Here is a 25,227-nt window from a genome sequence, read left to right on the forward strand (position 1 = left end):
ATGCATGTATTGCAGTCTTTGGGGTTCAGATAGTCAGGTGTGGAGCCCTTTAGAATAAAGCAAGGTTTTCAATTTTGTGTGGTTAGATCACAGGCTGGGGGCTTCTCATGGTCTTCCATAGACCATAAGGACTGATTTGTTTTCTGTGGTGTTCATTATGCAACTTCAAGGTACCTCAGAAAGTATTGATTTAGACACGCACACATGCACATGAATACCCACAAGCCACACCTGTTATTTTCACTCCTTGCGTTTTTGAAAGTTTGGAGTATCAAGCTGGTTTTGAGGGGAAATCAGAAATGGCAGTTTTGCAGTATACCTTGAATATGATCAGATTGTGGAATTAATATGATTTCCTATGGCAATTTGCTCCATGGCCAAATCAATTGCTGAAAGAAATCTGTCTGATTCCGGCGAGGATTGGTGATTTCCCTATGGACTACCCTACACCTGAATATAAAGCAGACAGCCATTCATTTATCTTGCTGCTACGTCCCGTTCTGCAATCCTTCCTCTCCCAATCTCTCTCCTGGAGCTGGGGGAAGGGGGGGGACTATATAGCAAATCAGATTTAAAGCAATGTTGGTACATCGGTGAGCTGTTAGAAGGTTTTGAATGAGTCATGGTACTTTAGGGATAGCAAATCCTGAATGTTAACACATTTCTGTTTTTTAGACCTTATTGATCCCATAAAAAGATGTGTTTTTCCAGGGGAAGGTGATACTAATGAACCCCCTTTTGTTTGTATTGGGGTCTGAAGGTTTCTGAGAACACATCAGACATGGTATACAACATAAAGTTGCACATTGGCTCACTTATTTATTTATTTTTTTACTTTCCATTTTTTATTTTTTTAGTGAGCATTTTTAGTGAGATTACAAAAAAAGTGTTATACAGTGGTACCTTGGTTCTCAAACTTAATCTGCTCTGGAAGTCCGTTCCAAAACCAAAGCGTTCCAAAACCAAGGCGTGCTTTCCCATAGAAATGGATCTCCAGAACAAATTAAGTTCTTAACCCGAGGTACCACTGTACCTTGGTTCTCAAACTTAATCCGTTCCAGAAGTCTGTTCTAAAACCAAAGCATTCCAAAACCAAGGCGTGTTTCCCATAGAAAGTAATGCAAAATGGATTAATTGGTTCCAGACTTTTAAAAACAACCCCTAAAACAGCAATTTAACATGAATTTTACTATCTAACGAGACCATTGATCCATAAAATGGATACAGTAATCAATGTACTGTACTATAAAATAAATCAGTATTGCAAATGATAAAAAATAAAATTATTATTTTTTTCTTACCTGCACTGATGATAGTCATTGTCACACAATCAATTAATCAGTAGCTGAACTGGGTTCCACACAGTCCCAAAAACAGATTAACCAAAGAAGCCTCAAAACAAATACACAAAATAAATAGCAAAAACAAAAGCGCCAAACTTAATCCGTTCTGGAAGTCCGTTTGACTTCCAAAATGTTGAAAAACCAAGGCGCAACTTCTGATTGGCACAGGTGCCCCGGAAACAATAGCCATCTGATGTTTGGCTTCTGAAAAACATTCAAAAAACCAGAACACTTACTTCTAGGTTTTCGGCGTTTGGGAACTAAGGCATTTGAGTACCAAGGCGTTTGAGAACCAAGGTACCACTGTATTTCAATAAAATTCTATATTTCAGTCTCTGCTTTTATAAACTATTATGACATGCCTATCAGGTTTTCCCCACCCTTCTCTTGCAGAAAGTACTGAGTAATTCTATTTGGTGTGCATTTCCCTGATATAGTAACAAGACACATGGGTTGAAGGAATGGTCAGGTAATAATAATAATGAAATTGCCATAACGAAATCAGCCCTTTCTGGATTTTTAAACAATGAGACCATATTATTGTTTTGCATTTGTGCTACAGTGAGCTTTATCGTAGCTCACTGGGGTAGTAGATAGACTAAATGTGAGTACTAAATAATACCTTCTGGAAATGCGAAACACTGGAAATGGGTTATTGCTGTTTGGCGCATGGTGAAGAACAGTATATCTTGGTAAATAGGTTATAAAAGATGCAGGCTCTCCTTAGTGCAGGAATGGTTTGCGGAAGAGGTCTCTCTCTCTTTCTCTCCCTCTGCTCCCCCCCCTTCCACCTCCAGAGCTGAGTCCTTCAGGAATTTCCCTGGTATTAAGATAACCCGACAACAGGTGTTCCAAATTTTGAAAAGATAATTTACACAGCATATGGGTCGCAGCACACAAAAATAATTTCTCCTCTCCTAAGCAGGCTACGAATGATGCCTCGATATAAGTCAAAAGTCTTATAACACTACTGGGAGAATAGGCCAGGTGAAAGAAGATTATTGTGTACTAGGAAAGCTATAATAAAAGCTGTCAGTTCTGTCAACCCATTCTGTCTAAGGTCTATAGAGGATTAAAAGGATATTGAACATCATGTAACAGCTGTCTCCTGTGTGGAGGTGGCCACTTCTATGGTGAACACCTATGTGATGCTTTTAAAACGGCTGTTAGCTTTGGCATGCTTCAGAACCACAACTGCTAGGTTTGGCTGCCGTAATATTGCAGGTAACAATAGGGACTTTGCCTTGGCAGCTGTTGAAAAAGAATTTACTGTGTGTATTACCTCGGGGGGAAGATGTGTTATGTACATAAGTCTACGAAATGCATAGACATAACATTCACATCTGCAGGCATTTGGCTGAGACCCTGGCTACCTGTGTGCTGTTTCGCCAGAGTGGTACATGCTCTGGTTATCTCCCACTTCGACTACTGCAATGCTCTCTATGTGGGGCTACCTTTGAAGGTGACTCAGAAACTACAACTAATCCAGAACGTGGCTGCCAGACTTGTGACTGGGAGCAGCTGCCAGGCTCATATAACACCGGTCTTAAAGGATCTACATTGGCTGCCAGTACGCTTCTAAGCACAAGTGTTGGTGCTGACCTTTAAAGCTGTCAACAGCTTTGGCCCTGCATACCTGAAGGAGCGTCTCCACCCCCATCATTCAGCCCAGACACTGAGGTCCAGCTCCGAGGGCCTTCTGGCAGTTCCCTCACTGCTAGAAGTGAGGTTACAGGGAACCAGGCAGAGGGCCTTCTTGGTAGTTGTGCCCACCCTGTAGAATGACATCAGATGTCAAAGAGAAAAATAACTATACAACTTGTAAAAGACATCTGAAGGCAGCTCTGAATGTTTGATGTTTTATTATGCTTCTGTATTTGCTGGAAGCTTCTCAGAGTGGCTAGGGCAACCCAGTCAGATGGGTGGCATATAATATTTTTTTTTATAGTATAATAAATTGTTGTTGTTGATGATGATCACAGTTTGTCTAAGGTGTACACTGGTACCTTGGGTTAAGTACTTAATTCATTCTGGAGGTCCGTTCTTAACCTGAAACTGTTCTTAACCTGAAACACCACTTTAGCTAATGGGGCCTCCTGCCACCGCCGTACCACCGGAGCACAATTTCTGTTCTCATCCTGAAGCAAAGTTCTTAACCTGAAGCACTATTTCTGGGTTAGCGGAGTGTGTAACCTGAAGTGTATGTAACCTGAGGTACCACTGTATATTTGTTTCCTTGCTTATAGTACATTTGTATCCTGCTTTTCTTCCATCACGGAACTCGAGGTGTATGGAGAATTCTCAGGAGGTTTCCTACCCAGGCACTGAGTAACCTTTCTTACCTTCAGCAAGGAACTGCTTCATGTGCCCTTCAGACCATGTCTGCTACATGTGACTGAACTACTGTGTGCGGTTAGAATAAATGGGATGGAAAACCCAGAACAGGATCTTCCACATAGTTTTGCAAGGCCAAACACTACCAAAAATGATCTCAAGCTACTACTGATATTATGTTGCAAGTTGCAAGATGGTAGATTAAGTTTGTGAGTTTAGCAAACATAAATTATACACATCGTGTTTACTGTTTCTCACCATCTTGCTGTATATTTACTGGATACATGTGGTCCAAAAGTTGACTTCTTGTATCAAGACCACAGAGGTGCATGACTTGTCCACCAGCATTAAATCTGATGCATTGTGTGCATCAGCATAACCAATTGATAAAGTGAATATTAGCATAGTGCAGAGGAGACGAGGCTAAGCCCTTCTTCCTAACATGCTCATTTTCCATATTCTGAAAAAGTTGTTTTTCAAGGGAGATCATTCAAACAGGCAACCTCCACCTGCAGAATAAAGTAGTACAGCCCAGGAAAATATTTCCCTCTTTGATTCTGCTAAATAAGGTAAGCATGACTAGCTAAGACCACTCTGAGCATGACCTAGACAAGGCATAGGCAAGCTCTGCCCTCCAGATGTTTTGGGACTACAACTCCCATCATCCCTTACTAACAGGACCAGTAGTCAGGGATGATGGGAGTTGCAGTCCCAAAACATCTGGAGTGCCGAGTTTGCCTATGCCTGACCTAGACAAATTCAACCACTTTTATTTGGAATAGGGATGTGTGAGGAATTCTTTATTTGTGGATTCTGATAAGAAGACCTGTATTTAATACAGACATTGGAACTTACCTATCCAGTGGATATTTAAAGTTTTGACACAGTTCTTAGCTCAAAATATAAAAAGTACAAATTAAAACATTTAACATTTTTTATGAAACAGTTAAAAGTTAAAATATAAAAAGTACAAATTAAAACATTTAACATTTTTTATGAAACAGTTAAAAGCAAGTACAGTAGATAAAAGGTAAAAGGTACCCCCGACCATTAGATCCAGTTGCAGACGACTCTGGTTTTGCGGCGCTCATCTCGCTCTATAGGCCAAGGGAGCCAGTGTTTGTCCGCAGGCAGCTTCCAGGTCATGTGGCCAGCATGACTAAGCCGCTTCTGGCAAACCAGAGCAGTGCACAGAAACACCGTTTACCTTCCCACCAGAGCAGTACCTATTTATCTACTTGTACTTGACATGATTTTGAACTGCTAGGTGGGCAGGAGCAGGGACCGAGCAACGGGAGCTCACCCCGTCACGGGGATTCAACCACTGACCTTCTGATTGGCAAGCCCTAGACTCTGTGGGTTAGACCACAGCGCCACCCATTCAAAAGATGATTAACACCACCAGTAGCTGAAGAGAGACAAGGCATGTGTAACTTATACTCGTCTGAATAGGCTTGCAAAAACAGACATGTTTTAAATAGAAGCTGAAAACAAAACAGCAAATGTACTTGACTGAGGTCAATACACAGGGAGTTCCAACGTATAGGTGCTGGCACACTAAACACTGATTTCTTACAAGTGCGGAACAGGTATCCACGTGTGTGGAACTTGTAAGATTGCCACTTCTGCATGAGTTAATACATGCAGAAGTGATGCAGGCTAGAAATAGTTTGATTCATCCATCCCTCTTTTGCCATAGTACTTCTCTTCTTGCAATACAAAAATTTACCGATGGTCACTTTTTGCACAGTTAATCCAAACCTTATGTCAAAATATTTTCCCCCTTTTCAGTGAATTTCTTCTAAGTAAACTTGTTTAATATTCTGGTAATGCTAAAATTGCTGTGTTGTTTTTCTCCATGCCTGTTCCTGACTATGGTTCCAGATTCATATTATCACAAGCTTCTTAAAAACTCTGGTAACATTTACACACTTTCTTTAAAATAAAATAAATACTGGGGCTATGACAGTATAATGTGACTATCCAGATCTGTGAATTATACTACCTGATTATGCATGGCTGAACTGACCAACTGTTCTTCTTGTGTAAAATAATTGGATTATCCGAGGTCATGTTCATTTTCACGATCATGGTTACTGATTTACCCATTATAATGCATACACATTTAACATTGCTGTTTGGGTAATCACATTTAATTTGATTCACTTGAATCCAACTGGCAGGTTTATGAGTCCAGTCCAGATTACAGGGCATAATAATGTTCCATGTAGATATTGTATGTTTTTATCTATGCATTGTTAGGTCAAATATCTATAGCACCAAGTTTGGTAAGGTACAGTTGCTTCCTGAACTACAGTGTTTGATTAGTAGTTTAATTTAGCCTCTCAGAAATGTAGCTATGTATTTTATTGGTTACTGTTGATCCTACAATTCACCTATCAAAGTATGAACTCTGAGTGTCAATAGAGAGAATGGTCCAGCTTTGGCCTCTCATCTGACAGACAAATTTTGGAAATTTGTCTGTCTGTCCTCTGTATATTTGGATGCCTCTCAAGATAGTATCACCAAACTTGGCACTGGGGTTCTGGGGTGGGAGGGGCAGAGGTCTTTGTCTAAATTTGGATCCTGAGTGCCATTTTGAATCAAGATGGTGGACTGAAATGTGGCTTTGGTATAACTTTGCCCAATTTGGTGTGACGGGTCCCAACTGTGTCAATTTGGACACCTCTGAAGATATCATCACCACCACTTTTGGTGGGCGTGATGGTTCCAACCTGTGCCAATTTAGCTGTCTCTGAAGATATCATTGCCCAGTTGGGAAGGGTGGTTCTATCCTGTTTCAGTTTGGATCAACACCCAGCTCAGCATGGCAGTTAATGAGGCAGAAGAGGCAGTTTTTGTCTTAAGTTTGAATGCTGGGCACCATTTCAAATCTTAGAATTCCTGGACAAAGGTGGGTACTTTCAAGGGTCAGTCAAGTTCCACATTCTGCTTCCTACCACCAGATACCTTTGGCAATCCCCCAGGCAGAAAACAAGGGGGACTGCTATTGCTGCTTACCCACAACTGGTACCCAAACTGCCACGCACATGCTGCAACCATCATGAGGTTCTATAAAGCCATTAGGATTAATAGTGGTTGATAGACTTAGCATTCATGAGTTTGACTTCCACTCCTTAATGAGACAGTTTTGTTTAAGAGGGTTTTTATTATTATTAACCTTTGCATTTATTTATTTTTAATGCTGATGCTTTAATTATCTGTTATGCTGTCTTTGGGGGGGGCTTTTAAATTGTTCAACTGTTTTAATAGTTTATAATAATTTCATTAGTTGGTTGGTTTTTAATCGCTGCCTTGAGCACTATTTTTTACAGAAGAAATGCAGGATATATATGCTACATTGATAATACATAAATAATCCACTTTAAAAACCCATCTAAACCAGTGGCTTTCACAGCAACTTGTGACAACAATCTCGATAAATTCTTTCCCCTCCCCAGCTAGATTTTTCTTCACAAGTTGTTTTGACTTGCATACAAAGCTAGTCTTGAACTGGTGACCTGACGAGTGTCTGGTAGGAATTCAGTCCACACATCATAAGAATTTAAGAAGATCCTGCTGGGTCAGGCCAAAGGCCCATCTCCTCCAGTGCTCTGGTCTCACAGTGGCCAACAGAGAGACAGTGGGAAACCTGCTAGGAAGATCTGAGCTCAACCTCACTCTCTCCACTTGTGATTCCCAGTGACATACAGTATGTCTCTGAATACCATGAATTTGTCCAATTTTCTACACCTTGTGGGTGTGACGAACTGAGGGAAGAAGTTTTTTCTTTTGCCTGTCCTGAGTCCTCCAGCATTCAGCTTCGCTGGATGGCCCTGAATTCTAGCATTATGAGAGAGGGAGAAAACACTGTTATCTATCCACTTTGCCTCTTTAATGGAGGAAAGTGAAGCCACAACAGTCAAGGAGACATCCTTGCACTAGCAGTACAGACTTCATCAGGTCATATCTCTGGCCCCTATAGAATTTTATGGGTCACAATTATCTGCTAGTGCTAGATCATTTTGCCCTCTCTCCTTGTTCTCCCTCAGCCACATTGTGTACAAGAGTTGGGGTTGGGAGCATACAAGCTAGTGTCCAAAATATGTTGAAACAAATGTTATAAAACGCGCTTCTGTTATTGAAAGCTACTGGTTGGTCAGTCTGTCCCCATCCCCATTCCTTCATTAGTGCTAACTATTTTCGGTAACCAATAATGTCATGTACCTGTTTGCAAGTGTGATTTGCGAGGGACCAAATGACTTCCATGGCACGTTAGAGGTGCTTCTAGTGATTCATGGTACCACTTATTTTGCAGTATTGAAACTCTAGATGCAGCCGAAACAAAATGACATTGTATAGGTAGGTGGGTAATTCAAGCGAATGCTCAGGAAATGTTTGAAAATAATTTGATGAATAAATTAAGCGTATTCTGTTTGGAAGATTTCTACCCCACTTCCCAGCAAGTGACCCATGAAACATTTGAGACCTAAATAAAATAAAAGATAAAATGTTTTGATAATGTCCTGTTATTAGGAACATACATCGTATGAACAGTGCAAACTGTATTTTGGAATCCGAACCTATAAAAGGAAGAATTGTGATATTTCTTACCACATTGTAGATAATTGTATTAGGAGGAAAAGAGAAGATTACTGGGTTTTTTCTTCTTCATTCCATTGATATGTGGGTTCAGTAGAGAGGAGACCGGCAGAGCTACATACCCTTGATAGAACTGGCTAGAATCAGTGCATTTGCTTCAGGGTTTTCTTTGACTGCTCTCTCCTCAGGAACTTTTCCCTCCAAAGGATCCCTGGCTTTGAGTCTCTAGACAGCAGGTGAAAAGGTATTCTCATTGAACATCCCTGCATTTATTCATTGTTTTTATGGCAACGCCGTAGGTTACCTTCTTAGCAGCAGGTTCTCTCCACCTCCATCGATTTCTAGCTCTAGCGCACACAAATATTAGGATAGAAAGCGGCGATACCTCGGGGAAGATACATCTTCAGAGCCAGAAAACTGAGGATAAAACATGGGGGAGGGGGTAGCCTGCTGAAGAAAAAAGGGAGTGCTTTGACCACATGCATGTCGTATTTGCAAAGGGCAGATGACAGATAAATGCAAAGGAAGTTCAAGGCTATGAATGGGTCACCAACATGTCCTACATTACAGAGGGAAGTTCTCCGTTCAAAGCTAGCTTTGTTCCAAGGCCAGTTCTAAAGATTATGAACCATAAGAAGACAGAGTGGATGCCTTGAAGGGGCAGGCACACTGACCACTTGGTCCCCATCTCCCACACTGTGGACAGCTGCCTTGTATTTCTGTTTAAATTACAGTTATCACTTCTAAATGGGTTCCTGTGCCTGTTGATTAGCATATGCAAAGTTTATGCAAATCTGACTAGCCTTTGTCCTCCTTTTCGGTGATACATTTCCTCTTTTGGGGCTGGTGTATATGGGACCAACCTTCTGCTCCTTGAAAGTGTGGCTTTCCAGGAGTCTTGGATAGGATATCTGGGGGTTGAGAAAGAAAGCAAAATACCTGAGCTCTCTGTGCAGATAGCCTTTCCACTAACGTTGCCCTCGCTGAACCTCTTATTCCCTCATCTTTGCTTTTTTTTTTATCACACTTGCAGTATTGAAGGGTCAGTTATCAACAAGGGAAAGCATGTATCAGGAGACTGCTTTAGATATCATAACTAAGAGAAGTAATAACGTTTGGGGACAGTTTGAGAATATAAGATGCTTTAGACAAGTATGCCTCAATGTCGTTCTTGAGTCAATATGGCTTCTTGCAAGTTTGCCAGTGTTTCTGGTTTTGGAAATCTTCCAATTTAGGTGAATGAAATGGCTGCTGAAGCCAGAAATCACATTTGACAATGATCTGGAGCCCACTATTTTCCTGTAGGCTATGGGACGGCAGTATCGTCTCAAGTGAGCTTCTGGTCTCCCCTATCCAGCTGGTCTCCTGTAGCCAATAACTGACTTGTGGGTCGTTTCCATAGCTTGTTCCGTGGACAATATACTTCCACTGGAAATAAAATGTCAATGAATAATTTAAAAAATAAATTAATTAAATGGCAGTTCTCAGAATGCTTGAGGCAGTTAACAAAGCAATCACAAGTAAGCTTTCAAAATCCCAATACTAAAAAACATCTTCACAATAAAAAAGAAAAGCTGAGAAGTTGCTGCACTTGGAAAAGCTGACTTGAATACAGGTGCTGTATATTGCTTCCTCAAGGCCAGCAAAGAACAACACAACTGTACCACATCCAATAAATAAATAAATCATACTATGGTCTTGGGACAAACACAGAAAATACAGAAAAATATTCTCAGTGCATTGCCATGTTTCCTGGTGTAACTTCATGTTGTTCAAAAAGTATAAAGGGAGCTGAGAGTTACATGGTCACTGTTTCTCCTTAATGCTTCTGTCCCTTTGGATTCCACTTCCTACCAATGAACAGTTTTGTGCAGTTGAAAGTATGTTGGACTTACTATTAAATCTGCAAGAAGTTCATATTTGCCCCTTATTGCCGGCCTTGCTTCTTAACACTAGTGGCATTTCATGGCATGTAGAAAGTTTGCACATGCAGATCCGTTTCCTAATAGACAAGGACAAAAACACTGTGTTTCACTGATGAAATAGTATTGGTGGGGATATATTTTGTGATCATGTATATGAAAAAGAGGCTACATAATTCTGGCTATTTGAGATACTATAGGTAATATAATAATAATTTATTATTTATACCCCGCCCATCTGGCTGGTCTTCCCCAGCCACTCTGGGCGGCCTCCAACAAAACACTAAAATACAACAACCTATTAAACATTAAAAGCTTCCCTAAACAGGGCTGCCTTCAGATGTCTTCTAAAAGTTTGGTGGTAGTTATTCTCTTTGACATCTGGTGGGAGGGCGTTCCACAGGACGGGCGCCACTACTGAGAAGGCCCTCTGCCTGGTTCCCTGTAACTTGGCTTCTCACAGTGAGGGAACTGCCAGAAGGCCCTTGGCGCTGGACCTCAGTGTCCGTGCAGAACGATGAAGGTGGAGACGCTCCTTCAGGTATACTGGACCGAGGCCATTTAGGGTTTTAAAGGTCAGCAAACACAGTCTTGTGTTTGCTCTACCCCTTTCCCAAAAGTAGTATTGTCTCATACTTATTTTGCTTTTGTCGCAAGAAAATATCATTTGTTTGGCTATGGGCCAAGTCCCTTCAATGTGTGCTTGTGAAATGAAAACATCTGAATCTCTACATCATGTTATGTTTATCTGCCCTTTGTACAGTTCAGCCCGTGCTAGTATACTAAACTCCATAATCCAGCCTATGGCTGACAAACCAGTAGACCTACAGCTTGTCTGGGTTCTTCAAGATGTGGATCCTTATATTACCCTATAGGTTGCTAAATTCCTAACAGCCGTCCTCTCGTACAAGAGACAGAATGGAATGTTAGCTGATTATTGATAGTTATAAGAATTTTCTATAACGACATCAGATATTGATTTTAGTGTAGTGCAATTTTTTTAAAATTTTAATCTTAATCTTAAACTTTTCTTATGAATGGCTAATATTTGTCCTTGTGAGTTGTGAACTGTGTTATACTACTTGTGGCTTGTATGAGTCCGCTGTTTTATTTGATTTGTTTTGTTGTGTTGTGTTTCACGATGGGCGTAAAGCCGAATAAACATTTTGAGGATATGTGGGTGCAGGTTTACAAGCCCATGTGTGCTCTTATTGTGAAATGTTCTTCATTACAAGTTACTGACCTACCTGTGTTGCTATATAGAGAGCCATGTGGATGCACAGTAAGTATAGTCATCACACATGGTTTTGGCTAGCAGCCTTGCCTTCTGCAACCTCACTACTGATTGAAGGAGGCAGACAAGAAGTGACGTGGGGACCACTCTTACCTTCTTGCTGTCTTCTCCCAGGGTCAGAGCCCATAAGTGGGCAAAAATGGCAGCTTCTGAAACAGCTTGTAAGGCAGGGGCTGGCGACTTCATTGGGCAGAAGAGCTGAGATCTCTTTTTGTGTCTGTCTCTCTGTGTGAAGCGACTTTGAAGCATTTTGCTAGTCCGATCAAAACTCTTTTGACACCTGAAATTTGCTTGAAATTCCTCAGATATCTCACTTAGAGAGATGAGTTCAAATTGATGCTGAATTTTGCCTCTAGTTGAATGATGTGCCATCTCCAGCTGAGATGCCCCCGGCCTTTTCCATGGCAGCCACAGAGAAGGTATCTAGAGAATGTGCAAAGGTGAGAGAAGAGAAGGCCAGGTAGTGGTAGGCAAGCTGAGGGGTAAAGCAAGCAAACCCTGACATCTTGCTTGAAGCACACCTTGAGGCCCTACCTGTTTCCCCTTTCAAAAGAGCACTAAGCATTAAGCATATATATAGTGGGAGTGGGGTATCTTTACTCAAAACAAGTTTTGTGAAAATAGGTAGGTGTGTTACTTCTGGTTTCCCCAGCCATCTTAATCCTTAAATATACAGTGGTACCTCAGGTTAAGTACTTAATTTGTTCCGGAGATTTGTTCTTAACCTGAAACTGTTCTTAACCTGAAGCACCACTTTAGCTAATGGGGCCTGCCGCTGCTGCTGCACCGTCGGAGCACGATTTCTGTTCTTATCCTGAAGCAAAGTTCTTAACCCGAGGTACTATTTCTGGGTTAGCGGAATCTGTAACCTGAGGCGTATGTAACCCGAGGTACCACTGTAGTTTTATAAAGTTAGCAAACAAGGATGGAGGGGGCTGGTAGAAAGGGGTATCTGATGCAATGTTATCTGTGGCTGCTATTACTTGCAGAGTAATAGAAGCAGAAGATGGATCTCCCATTCCCTTTGGTCCCCTCCTACGTGATCAGAACTGATATCACTGAGCATTGATCTGCAGGATGTATGTGGAACTGGAGCAAATACATGTGCAGATCTCTCCCCCTCCCAGTAGCCATTTGTAACTAGGGGTGAGAGGAGCAGAGGTTTCAAGTGGAAACCTCTTTCTGCACACATTTTTTGCTTTTAGAAATTACCCCGTTCATGCCTGTTCATCACCAGGTGCATACAGGAGTGGGGAATCCATTTTCCTGGTTATAATGCTAGCACTTTGGTCCCAGTTATTAACATTCTGGTTACGGTGCATTGCCAGCTGCCTTATGCAACTGTGGCTTGTTGAATGATCGACTGCCATACTCCTGCAACTTTCATTCACACTGGTGAGTGTGGTGTGAAACAACAGCAGACGTTGTTGGACATGTTGTCCTCCGCCCCCTTTTATGTGCATGTACATGTCTTTTTCTCCATGATTCACCCATGAAAATGCTGAGAAAGATCTCTGTGTTGGAATATGGATGCCCCAGTTCTGTCATGTGGGCAGCAGTGGTGTGAACTATGAACTACGAGGGAAGCGGGTGGCGCTGTGGTCTAAACGACTGAGCCTCTTGGGCTTGCCGATGGTAAGATTATAAGGTCGGGAGTTTGAGTCCACATGCCTGGGGAAGCTCCCATTGCTTTGTCCCAGCTCCTGCCATCCTAGCAGTTCGAAAGTACAGCAGTGCGAGTAGATAAATTGGTACCGCTGCAGCGGGAAAGTAGACAGTGTTTCTGTGCACTCTGGCTTCTGTCGCGGAGTTGCGTTGTGCCAGAAGTGGTTTAGTCATGCTGGCCACATCACCTGGAAAAGCTGTCTGCAGACAGATGTCGGATCCCTTGGCCTGAAAGCAGAGATGAGCACCACACCCCATAGTCAAATTTGACTGGACTTAACTGTCCAGGGGGGACACGGGTGGTGCTGTGGGTTATACCACTGAGCCTAGGGCTTGCCGATCAGAAGGTCAGCCGTTCGAATCCCCGCAACGGGGTGAGCTCCCGTTGCTCGGTCCCTGCTCCTGCCCACCTAGCAGTTTGAAAGCACTTCAAAGTGCAAGTAGATAAATAGGTACCGCTCTGGCGGGAAGGTAAATGGCGTTTCCGTGCGCTGCTCTGGCTCGCCAGAAGCGGCTTAGTCATGCTGGCCACATGACCTGGAAGCTGTACACCGGCTCCCTCGGCCAATAAAGTGAGATGAGCGCTGCAACCCCAGAGTCGTCCGCGACTGGACCTAATGGTCAGGGGTCCCTTTACCTTTAACTGTCTGGGGGTCCTTTACCTTTACCAAACAATGAAACCTATGGCAAAATTACAGCAGTAAACTCCTGTGATTTTTCAGGTTAATGGGATTTCCCCCCTGGAATTTTAACATGGAAATGACTGCTAAGCTTCCACTAGATTGCACTACTTTTCCAGAGTGCTTTTAAGATGTTGTGTAAAATTGTATAAAATGCAAAAAATAAAAATAAAATAAGCCAGATAGGGAACTGTCTGGAAAAAGGAACAAAGTGCTGTCTGAATGCAGCTATTGTCTCATTTAGAAGGCTAAAACTAGGGTTCAGCACCCCTGTTACTTTCTCATAGAACAGAGCTAAACAGAACATTGTTGCTAGTAATTCATCTATTACAGAAGAGAGGCCACAGGACTATTTTTATTGGAAGAAGCTCAGCATTTTTCATCACTCTGACTCTCTGAAGTAAATTATTGTTCCATCCAACGATTGCTTACACATGCCTGGTGCATGATGTTGACATAGCTGTGTTCTTACAAAGCTGCAGGTAGTTTCTCCCTACTCCCCCAGTAAGATAAAAGTATATTTTCAATTTTATCATTATTTAAATTAACTAAAAAGTATAAGGGCAGGCCCTGCCATTAGGCAGATTGTAGCTGCTGACCTTTGGACTGCAAAGTGATAGTTATTTTATGTATTCTTTTTGAATTGTTACTACTATTGTTGTTGTTGTTGTTTAGTTGTGTTCAGTTGTGTCCGACTCTTCGTGACCCCATGGACCAGACAGGCACTCCTGTCTTCCACCGCCTCCCACAGTTTGGTCAAACTCATGTTCGTAGCTTCGAGAACACTATCCAACCATCTCGTCCTCTGTCGTCCCCTTCTCCTTGTGCCCTCCATCTTTCCCAACATCAGAGTCTTTTCCAGAGAGTCTTCTCTTCTCATGATGTGGCCAAAGTATTGGAGCCTCAGCTTCACGATCTGTCCTTCCAGTGAATACTCAGGGCTGATTTCCTTAAGAATGGATCGGTTTGATCTTCTTGCAGTCCATGGGACTCTCAAGAGTCTCCTCCAGCACCATAATTCAAAAGCATCAATTCTTCGGCGATCAGCCTTCTTTATGGTCCAGCTCTCACTTCCATACATCACTACTGGGAAAACCATAGCTTTAACTATAACAACCTTTGTTGGCAAGGTGATGTCTCTGCTTTTTAATAGGTACGGTGAAAGGAGAAGTGCTTGTCTGTTTTTTTCTGGCTGTCTTTGTGTACTGTGTGTTTTTTACTTTGGGTGGGAACAGCACCTCCACCCTGATTAATGGCTTCTTAATTGCTCTAAAAATGTTATTTAGTTCAAGTGCATAACTATGTAGAAGGGGACCTCTTACAAAGAAAGTGAAGAGTGACGTGTGCACACATATACACGCGCGTGCGCGTGCACACACACACACACACGTGTGCATGTGGCAACTTGCACTGAATTGTGGTTTACAGTAATGGTGTCTTCCCCTTAAGTATGGAGCCATGTTTGCAATTTCTCACAGTATCTAACATTTAAAGCCATTTAGGTAATAACATTCAGGCATGCCTTTCTACTGTCTTGTTTTATGCCATTTGTCTAGTTCTTCGGAACGTGGTACCTTTTTCTGTTTTGGTACAGTAAATGCACTCTGTAATATCTATTATGGCATGGTCAAAGGATAATTTATTGTCAAATAGAAAAAAATAGGTCAACCCTAATGTCACTTGATGATCAAACCCCCCCAAGTTTAATAAAACATCTCACCAGCATGCATCCTGCACAGCGGTTGATATTTTATTACAACTGCAGTACCTGGGCTATAGCAGTGGTGTAATTACTGAGCTGTCAGAGTGATAAGTGGGATTAATGGCAGCCTGATGCACTTTAGTCTGCAGAGTGCTCTGAGAATTGGAAGATGGTGTTGTTATAAGCGTCTGTCTATACTGGCATATTCACAGCACTCTCTCCCCACTTTCCCCACCCAGTGCCACAAATTCAGGCTCACATTGCTCTGCCTCATTAGCATCTGACATTTTCAGCAGCTGTTACTTGCGAGACAGTTACTGTTATTGTTATTATCACTCCAGTAATAATAATGCAAATAAATATATATTATTGACGGAAGATGCATAACGATGCTACGCAATCATCTATTGCTAAGATGGCTTCCCAGGCAGTTCTTTCCATTTCTTTGCAGGTTTAAAGTTAGACGGGTGAGACTCATTACCAGTTGTGGTGTTTGTGGAGCACCATTCCCCAAGGTGTCATATTTAAAACAGGTTATAGTTTATTTAAAATCTGCTTTCCTAGGAGATCTTCAAAACCAGAGCCCACACAATTAATATTTTCTCATACATAGCGTCTCTAAAATTGAATTTTTGTGTATTTTATTTAAAGCTTAGACCTACATCTAAGCCTTTCCTTCCTTTGATCACTGTGGTTGCTCTAGACTTGCTGAAATGTGCTCTGAAGCTGTCTCTTCTTATTGCCGGTCTAACATTGTCAAATAAAAAAACCCAAAACCACCTTGTATGGACTAAACACTCTTCCTCCCACATGTGGTCCAAACTTACTATCTCATACCAACCATAGGTTTATTGTTTCAACATAATACAATATTCTGCTTGCCAGAAATTGCAGGGCTCACCATAAGTGTGAGGCATTGCAATGGGATGGTGCACTGTAGAAACAGCAATAATCCTTAAGGTTTTATATAATGCATGTCAAGTACTCAGAGTGCTTTACCTACATTAGTGCTACAATTCTTGCAACAGGCAAGGTAGGGCGGTATTACTGCTCCTGTTTTGCTATCCAGAATAATGTGGTTTCTTCCAATTTAAGATATCATTTGGCTTTGGATTAAGCATGCAGGATCTTATAGGGCCCTGTCCGTGGCCTTCCTGGAGTTTGGTGAAATGTTTCTAGAATGATGAAGCTGGCATAAAGGAATCGTTGCCTGTGGTGTACATACTCATGCTATGATCTTTTCTGCATTCAGGTGTTATAGTTTTTCTCAAACCTGTTTGGCTAAGAGACAACAGTGGGCAGAAGAAAGCAATATGTCAGCTGCAAACTAGCTGTGATGCCTCTGTCAAAGTTTGGCCCTGGAGCTGAACATGCCTGAAAACTATCTCCAGTCTTCGGCTTGTAACCAACGTAGCGCTAAGTAACTGTTCCATAAGCACAAGAATTTCCACTTGCACAGTGGGACCTTATCTCCTCCACACACACCCCATGTGCCCCCTAAATCTGTTCTAGGGTTTCCACCAACTCTCTGGGAAAGATTTGGGGAGTGTCTAGGACATGCATGGGGAAGGGAAAAGGGGGCAACCCCATCGTACATGTGGAAATCTTTGAGCTCATGGGGCAAGGAAGTTAAATCCTTTTCGGTTTCCTATTTCCCTTTGACATCATGTGCTTGCAGTTCTTGTGCTTAATTGCTCTCATGAATTAGTTCACACACACTAAGTAGTTTACATAGTACTGGGGTCAGCAAACGTTTTCAGCAGGTGGCTGGTCCACTGTCCCTCAGACCTTGTGGGGGGCTGGAATATATTTTTTGGGGGAAAGGATGAACAAATTCCTATGCCCCACAATTAACCCAGAGATGCATTTTAAATAAAAGGACACATTCTACTCATGTAAAAACATGTTGATTCCTAGACCATCTGCGGGGCAGATTTAGAAGGCAATTGGGCTGGATCCGGCCCCCGGGCTTTAGTTTGCCTACCCATGACCTAGTTGGACTTTGCTGAGACATAACACTAAATCAGGTTCACAAACCCGCTCCCCTCTCTTCCTTAAGCCTGGTTGTGAGGAGATCAGAGGCATCCCCTTCCATTTTTAACTCACTTTGTTTATAGTTGCATTCAAACCAGAACTCTGGTTAGTTTTGAATCTGGCTTATCTCAATAGGTCACAATATTGTAGCTGACTTGTTTGAACAAACCACGGTTAAAATTAACCACAGTCCTGGCTTAGACACAATGGTAAACCATGGTTAGCTGAAAATGGAAGGAAGTCCTTCTTATGGCCATACCAGTGAAAGAAATGAAGGAGAAGTACACAGACCCAAGGCTCAGTCACGTAGTTCAGTGTTATGGCTGACCCCAGCCTAAATGATCTGATTTTAGTCACTCCTTCAGCTTTTTAAACCTTTGTCGGTCATTGATTCATCCTGTTGGATGTAGGATAATAAATTCATGAATATCTGTGAAAACCTGCTCAGTAGGAAAGCTAGAATTTAATTCATTAATTGTCATTCAGCATATTCTTTGAGCACCGAGCGTTACATTTGCCTATAACCTCAGAGGGGACATCAGAAGACTGTGAAGGGAGGTGGAGAGAGGATGTAATAGCTACTGATTCAGGGAACAGCTCCTGTTCCTTTTGCCCTTAGAAATAAAAGCTCTGGAGAAGACGACTATGTTGTCGCACAATTCTAAGCACGACACACTCACACGCAAAAGAGTTGTATTTTATGAGTGGCTTCCTTCTGATTTTGGTGGCCTGAGTGATCTGCTGGTGGTTGCCTTGGTTTGCCTGTCTGTGGCATGGGAATAATGGCACTTCTCCCAGGAACATTCTTTAGTTGTTGCCCAAACGGTGAAGCATTATTAATTTTTAGATTGATTAGCTTCTGTCAGGTACGGGGGGGGGGGATGTATGCTGTTGGCAGCGTTCTGTGCTGTAAGTCGCTTTAACTCATTTACTTTCTTCCCCAGGTGCTTAAAGTGTGCAGATGCCCCCTGTCAGAAGAGCTGCCCAACTAATCTAGACATCAAGTCATTTATCACAAGTATTGCAAACAAGGTAAGAAGAAGAAAAAGAGGAAGAGGCTGGTTCACCAAGAAAATGAAAGCTAAAACCTGCCATCGCGGCATTTCTTTTTGTATGATTGAATTACAGCCCTTATCTTTGTATGTAGCTTAATGAAATAATGTTTAGAAGCAGCTATTATAAAATTTAGCAGTCTTTTCTTAATTGCATAATTATTCTTGCTACTTTCCTGTGGAGATATTGTGCAATAAGTGTATAGCCAGTGTATGTGTTCAGTCTGCCTTTTCAAGTAATTATATATCTTTTTCTTTGCATAAAACTGTTGGCTTTGGATGGACCTTCTTAATTGATACTATTAATTAATTTTTTAAAAAAAAAAACACACAAATAGGCAGTTTGTGGCGTAAGATTCACTACAGAAGTTTACTAGGCTTCTGCAGCTTTATTTTATTTTATTTCTCTTAAGAAGATAATGTCTTGTCCTCAGAGAGCTCCGCTAATGTAAAATAAGCTAAATGGTTTGTGGAACGCCAGAATGATGTGCTGGAGGAGGAGAGCCGAGATTTTTTTCTAGTTTCGTTTTTAGTTTACTTGAGAGAGATTTTTTTTAAAAAAAACCCTTGAACGAAACCTTGAAGTGCAGGGCCTTTTATAAGGACAGTGGCAATGCAGTTTTTTTGTTTTTGTTTTGTTCCAAAAGATTCCTTCAACTAAAACTTTTTTTCTTGTTTAATGGCAAAACCTAGCTATGAGAGTGCTAATAAGTAACACCTACTTCAGTTAATAGGATGGAATGGAACTAACAAAAGAAAACATTGAAAGGCACTCAGTTTCAGCCTTGACTGTGGGGTGTGTGTATGTGTGTTGCAAATCAGAAACCAAACCTTCTGAACCTTTTCAGGCAAATACTTTGTGCTTTTGAATTTTACGGTGGGTCAGACTGGAACTGAGTATTGGGTTTCTGCACTCATTCCTCTTCCCTTAATAATAATCAGTATTATTTGTCTAGCATTAGCTGTCTAGAGCAAGGGTTGTCAACCTGGTCCCCACCGCCCACTAGTGGGCGTTTCAGGATTCTAGGTGGGCGGTAGGGGGTTCTACGGCACAAGCTGAATCCGCTTTCCATCGAGCACTGGTGGGCGGTAAGGAAATTCTACCATCAAGAAAGATGCATTAGTGGGCGGTAGGTATAAAAAGGTTGACTATCCCTGGTCTAGATCTTCAGAAACCTTGAATCATTTAGTCTTTTCTCTAATAAGCATATGCATTGGTGGTGAGTTTTTGCTGCCATTCTGGCAGCCTTGTAACTTCGTTGTTGTGTTTAGTCATTTAGTTGTGTTCGACTCTTCATGACCCCATGGACCAGAGCACGCCAGGCACTCCTGTCTTCCACTGCCTCCCACAGTTTGGTCAAACTCATGCTGGTAGCTTCGAGAACACTGTCCAACCATCTCGTCCTCTGTCATCCCCTTCTCCTTGTGTCCTCCATCTTTCCCAACATCAGGGTCTTTTCCAGGGAGTCTTCTCATCTCATGAGGTAGCCAAAGTATTGGAGCCTCAGCTTCAGGATCTGTCCTTCCAGTGAGCACTCAGGGCTGATTTCCTTAAGAATGGAGAGGTTTGATCTTCTTGCAGTCCGTGAGACTCTCAAGTGTCTCCTCCAGCACCATAATTCAAAAGCATCAATTCTTAGAAAGGTCTAATATGGGACCACAATTAGTTCTCATGTCAGGAGGCGCCAAAGCCCAGTGGTATTAGCCCTCCATGTGGCTCAGGCGCAGAGGCGCCAGCTGCTCCAGAGGATCGGGGGTGCGCGCAGTGCAATGTTGCATGATGTCCTGACATCAGACACACTACGTCCTCTGAATATTGAGAGGGCCCAGCCCCTTCAAAAAATATATTAGGGGGCTCGAAACTGTCTTGGCCCCTAGGAGTCAGTGCCTTTGCTAATGTATGAATAGGACTTTTAAGTATGTGAAGTCAGAGCAAATTTACATGTGAGCTATGATAAAATTTATTGCTTCAGATTATGAGGGGGCTCTAAATACAACCTTTTAAACTCAATTTCAAGTGTCACTCATTGGTTTAGAAAAGAAAGGAAGCAAGGGAAACCCTCTAAAATAGACACTGAAACTCTCTTCACATATGCCAAGTAGGAAATCATAAGATATTTTTGTTTAAAGTATTTCATATGCACATAGAGTTTGCAAAAAATATCTATGTTTCCATTTGATAGTTTTTAGTTGCTTCTTGCCTAGATCCTGGCACATATGTAGATATACAAGTTAGTTATTTCTATTTTCGTAGTCCTTTCTTTTAGAATAATGCACATTTTCTTGTGTGTCTCTGTGTTCTGCTACGGGCCTCTTAAAATTGATGTAGTTTAGGGCCTCAGTATGGCTTAATTGAGCCCTGAATGCATTGTCCAAAGGTGTATAGCAGAGACAGAGAAGGCAATACTCAGATTCCTGCTACATACCATCCCTTTCTGTCCATGCTCTCTCACTAACCGGGAAGCTGTGTGACTCTCAGGTTTTCATTGAAGGAGTTTTCATTATTGCAAGTTCTTTGGACGGTGGAGTATAGCAAATGCATTCTTTTGTCAGGTATTTAAGGGGCTTTATTGTATATTGTGTGTTTTGTTGGGAAACTACTGTAGCAATCATAAAAGGTCAGGGATTCTTGTTCTCTCAAGCCTGGGGCATTTTAGATATTTGCAGGTCTTGCACAATGTGGTCTGTTCTACATTTCATTGCCTGTAGACCTCAACTTGGCAAGAAAGGGGTTGGGGGCGCCTTTCTGGGTTGAGAGGGTAATTGAATTGCCAGGCGCAATGAGCCTTGAGCCTCCTTGAGGAAAAGGATGTCACTGGCTTTGGCGACACTGTGCTAGGTTTCCACATTTCTACAAAGCCTAGGCCAGAACTTCCTTTCGTTACTTCTCATACAATGGGATTACACAGCCCTGCTTTCCAAAGCATGCAGACTATTCTGCCGGGTCCTTTCTAGTCAAGATTCGCCATAATGTGCAAACAGCCTATTTCTGTTGTGTTCGCTCAATAGGTGACAGACAACTTTGAGGTTCCCCGTACTGCGAATGCTTGTTTGGGAGAGGGAGGGAGAAGCAACAAGCATGCATTTTGTCACTACATAGCCTGCTACAGAAGATCAGACGTGTAAAGAAATGATTTTGCTGAGAAGCTTGAAGGTATCATAATTTATTCATGCTTTCACTGGAGACAAGCCGTGTTAAAAAGCAAATGTTTGCTCAGCGTAAGAGCGGAAGGAACCAAGTGAGAATATGGGTGCCGTGCTCTGGTTTACTTCCCAGTCATGTCAGTGGGGCCCATCCTTCATGTGCTGTAGCCCAGATATCCTGAGGTCAGTGGCACGCGGTCAATCGACTATGGGAACTAGGCTAGTCCCCTAAAGGGTCCAAGAGCCCTGTCGCCACCTCTCTAAAGCCCACTCAGCTTTGGAAAGGAGGCAGCAGGGCTTTATAATAATTTAATAATAATAATTTATTATTCACACCCCGCCCATCTGGCTGGGTTTCCCCAGCCACTCTGGGCAGCTTCCAACTGAATATTAAAAACAATACAGCATCAGACATTAAAAACTTCCCTAAACAGGGCCGCCTTCAGTTGTATTTTAAAAGTAAAATAGTTGTTTATTGCCTTGACATCTGCTAGGAGGGCATTCCACAGGGAGGGCAGGTGCCACTACCGAGAAGACCCTCTGCCTGGTTCCCTGTAACCTCACTTCTCGCAGCAAGGAAACTGCCAGAAGGCCCTCGGCGCTGGACCTCAGTGTCCGGGCTGGATGATGACGCCTCCTTCCCAAAGCCCAGGAAGCTCCTGCCCGGCTTAGGGATGAGGTGCGATGCTCACATGTATGATGTCGGGACCCTGCTCAATCAGCCTTGCAAGATGGCACCTCTGGTCCTAACTGTTCTGCCACAAAATAATAATCATCATCATCACTACACAGCACTGCCTGAGGGGTGTATCGTGTGTGAGAAAACCAAGTGGAGAGAGTGAGGAAGTGGAAAGGAAACAGAAAAGGGCTGGGACAGGAAGTCAGGGAGATGAAATTGCCCCTGCGCTCACTGCCAGTTCCCTACAGCAGGCTGTGAGCCCACAGCAGAAGTCACTCGTCAGAAGGAAGCACCTTTTCCCACTTCCTTTGCCCCTTTAGATGAGCTGTCTTAGGGATCCATTGGATCCCGAGTCAGACCCACTGCTGTTTCATTATACAGAGGCCGAGCTGGACCAGATTGTTGTTCCAGGTCCAGGCTGGTACAATGATTGTCCTGCCCTCTACTTTCTGTACTTGGCCAACAACAGTGGCCTAGGCACAGTTGCAGCTGAGGGATCCTTGCTCCTCAACCAGGGTTTGGATTGTTCTGTGATTCTCATTGGTTTCAGCGCAGCTTATTGCATGGCGAGTTCCCGCCTCCCCCCAGTGGTAAATAATGACACAGAACACCATAAATAAGGTTAACGGGCTAAAATTGGCCACAACTTTATTGGTTACAGGTAAGAGCGGTATTGGCTTAGGCATTGGTCCTATCATTCTATCCGGCTTCAGCCTGATGGCATGCAGACCGGCAAGGGTTAACACCAGCAGGGGGAGCCCTGCTGATGCACATCAACTAGGTAACTCCCCCGGGGTCACCGCTCAGGGGCGTGCTTTAGGCCCTGATCTCCATAGGCTTCGGATGAGGCAACGCTCCCCGGAATCCTTTACCGGATTACCCTTCAATATTAGGTGGAGGTGATGGTGCACCTCCCCCCCAACTCATCTACATAACAATACCCCTACCAATGCCTAGCCGCCAAAATCAGGGAAGTTGTGACAATTTGCTACGAGGTAGGCAAAAAACCAGATGGCCGGTGCCAATTTGCTGGCTCATGGGATGATGCAGCCCAAGGATTCCTCCAGATCGCGCGGGGCTTGGCAGTTGAAAAAAAGACAAAAACTAAATACAGTTACAAATCTAGAGATTGAAGGAAGAATGGTTCAGAAGCCTGAAGAAATTAGGAAATGCTTCCAGAGATATTTCAAAGATCTCTATGCACAAGGGCCGCAGAAAGAATCTGAGATAGACCAATTTATTAAAACTAACGGATTACAAAAAATTTCTCAGGAAATGAGAACAACCCTGAATGTTAAAGTTACACAGCAGGAAATCGAGAGTGCCATACAGAACCTCCAATTAGGCAAATCTCCAGGCCCTGATGGACTTACCTCCAAATATTATAAGACTTTGAAGGACTATTTGATACAACCCTTGATGGAGGTATGTAACCAGATTATGGAGGGTAAGAAGGCACCAGAAACGTGGAAAGAAGCTTTCATCACATTGATTCCTAAAACAGAAACTGAAAAGACTCAACTTAAGAACTACCGTCCCATCTCACTCCTAAATGTGGATTACAAAATTTTTGCAGACATTTTGGCAAATAGATTTAAAAAAGTACTGAATGAAGTGATTCACAAAGACCAAGCAGGTTTTCTCCCGGGTAGGCATTTGTTTGACAACACGAGAAACATTATTGACATTTTGGAACTCTTACAAACAAATATCAACACTAGAGCGGCGTTAATTTTTATTGATGCGGAGAAAGCCTTTGACAACATTTCTTGGATGTTCATGAAGAAAAATTTGGAAGGGATGGGAGTGGGACGGGGGTTTGAAAATGGTATAGAAGCAATATATTCAGATCAAAAAGCTAAATTGATAGTAAACAATGTGGTGACGGAGGAATTTAATATTGAAAAAGGGACACGACAAGGGTGTCCTCTATCCCCATTATTGTTTATCTCGGTCCTGGAGGTGCTTTTGAATATGATTAGAAGGGACCGGTCAGTTCGGGGCATTGAGGTCGGAGCGAAACAATATAAACTGAAAGCATTTGCAGATGATTTGGTACTAACATTACAGGAGCCAGTTTCTAGCACAAAAAGAGTTTTGGATTTAATATCTGATTATGGTCGGGTGGCGGGATTTAAGTTGAACAAGCAAAAGACTAAGGTCTTAGCTAAGAACCTAACATCTACAGAAACAGATGAGTTTTTGAAAGAGACAGGATTAAATGTGGTTAAAAAGGTAAAATATCTAGGGGTGTTCTTGACTTCTAAAAACTTGAATTTGTTTAAGGACAACTATGAGAAATGTTGGTCAGAAATCAAAAGGGATTTGGAAACTTGGACAAGACTAAAACTTTCCTTGTTAGGCCGAATAGCAGCTATAAAGATGAACGTTTTGCCGAAAATGTTATTTTTGTTTCAGACCCTGCAGATTGTGGACAAAGTGGTATGTTTCGGAAAGTGGCAGAAGGATATCTCTAAGTTCGTTTGGCAGGGCAAAAAGCCCCGAATTAAGTTTAAAATACTAACAGATGCGAAAGAAAGGGGGGGATTTGCCCTGCCAGACTTGAGGTTATATTATGAATCTGCAGCCTTCTGCTGGTTGAAAGACTGGTTTTTGTTAGAGAACACCGATGTCCTAGATCTGGAAGGGTTCGATAACGCTTTTGGGTGGCATGCGTATTTGTGGTATGACAAGGTTAAAGTTCATAAAATGTTCAAAAACCATATTGTTAGAAGAGCAATCTTTATGGTCTGGACAAAATATAAAGACTTATTGG

The 25,227-nt window shown here is 42.3% G+C and overlaps 1 protein-coding gene across 5 annotated transcripts in view; it reads left to right on the forward strand.

Annotated features, from left to right (window-relative positions):
• The window catches only part of DPYD (dihydropyrimidine dehydrogenase), a 514,189-nt gene that overhangs the window by 123,503 nt on the left and 365,459 nt on the right, over positions 1-25,227 (forward strand). For all 5 annotated transcript variants that reach the window (XM_081865765.1, XM_081865766.1, XM_081865768.1 and 2 more), the window contains exon 4: positions 18,521-18,608. In XM_081865765.1, the coding sequence (XP_081721891.1) occupies positions 18,521-18,608 (88 nt within the window). The remainder of the gene's footprint in view (positions 1-18,520; positions 18,609-25,227) is intronic.

The sequence above is a fragment of the Podarcis erhardii genome (genome assembly GCF_964252035.2).
Source record: "Podarcis erhardii genome assembly, chromosome: 6".
Classification (NCBI taxonomy): domain Eukaryota; kingdom Metazoa; phylum Chordata; class Lepidosauria; order Squamata; family Lacertidae; genus Podarcis; species Podarcis erhardii.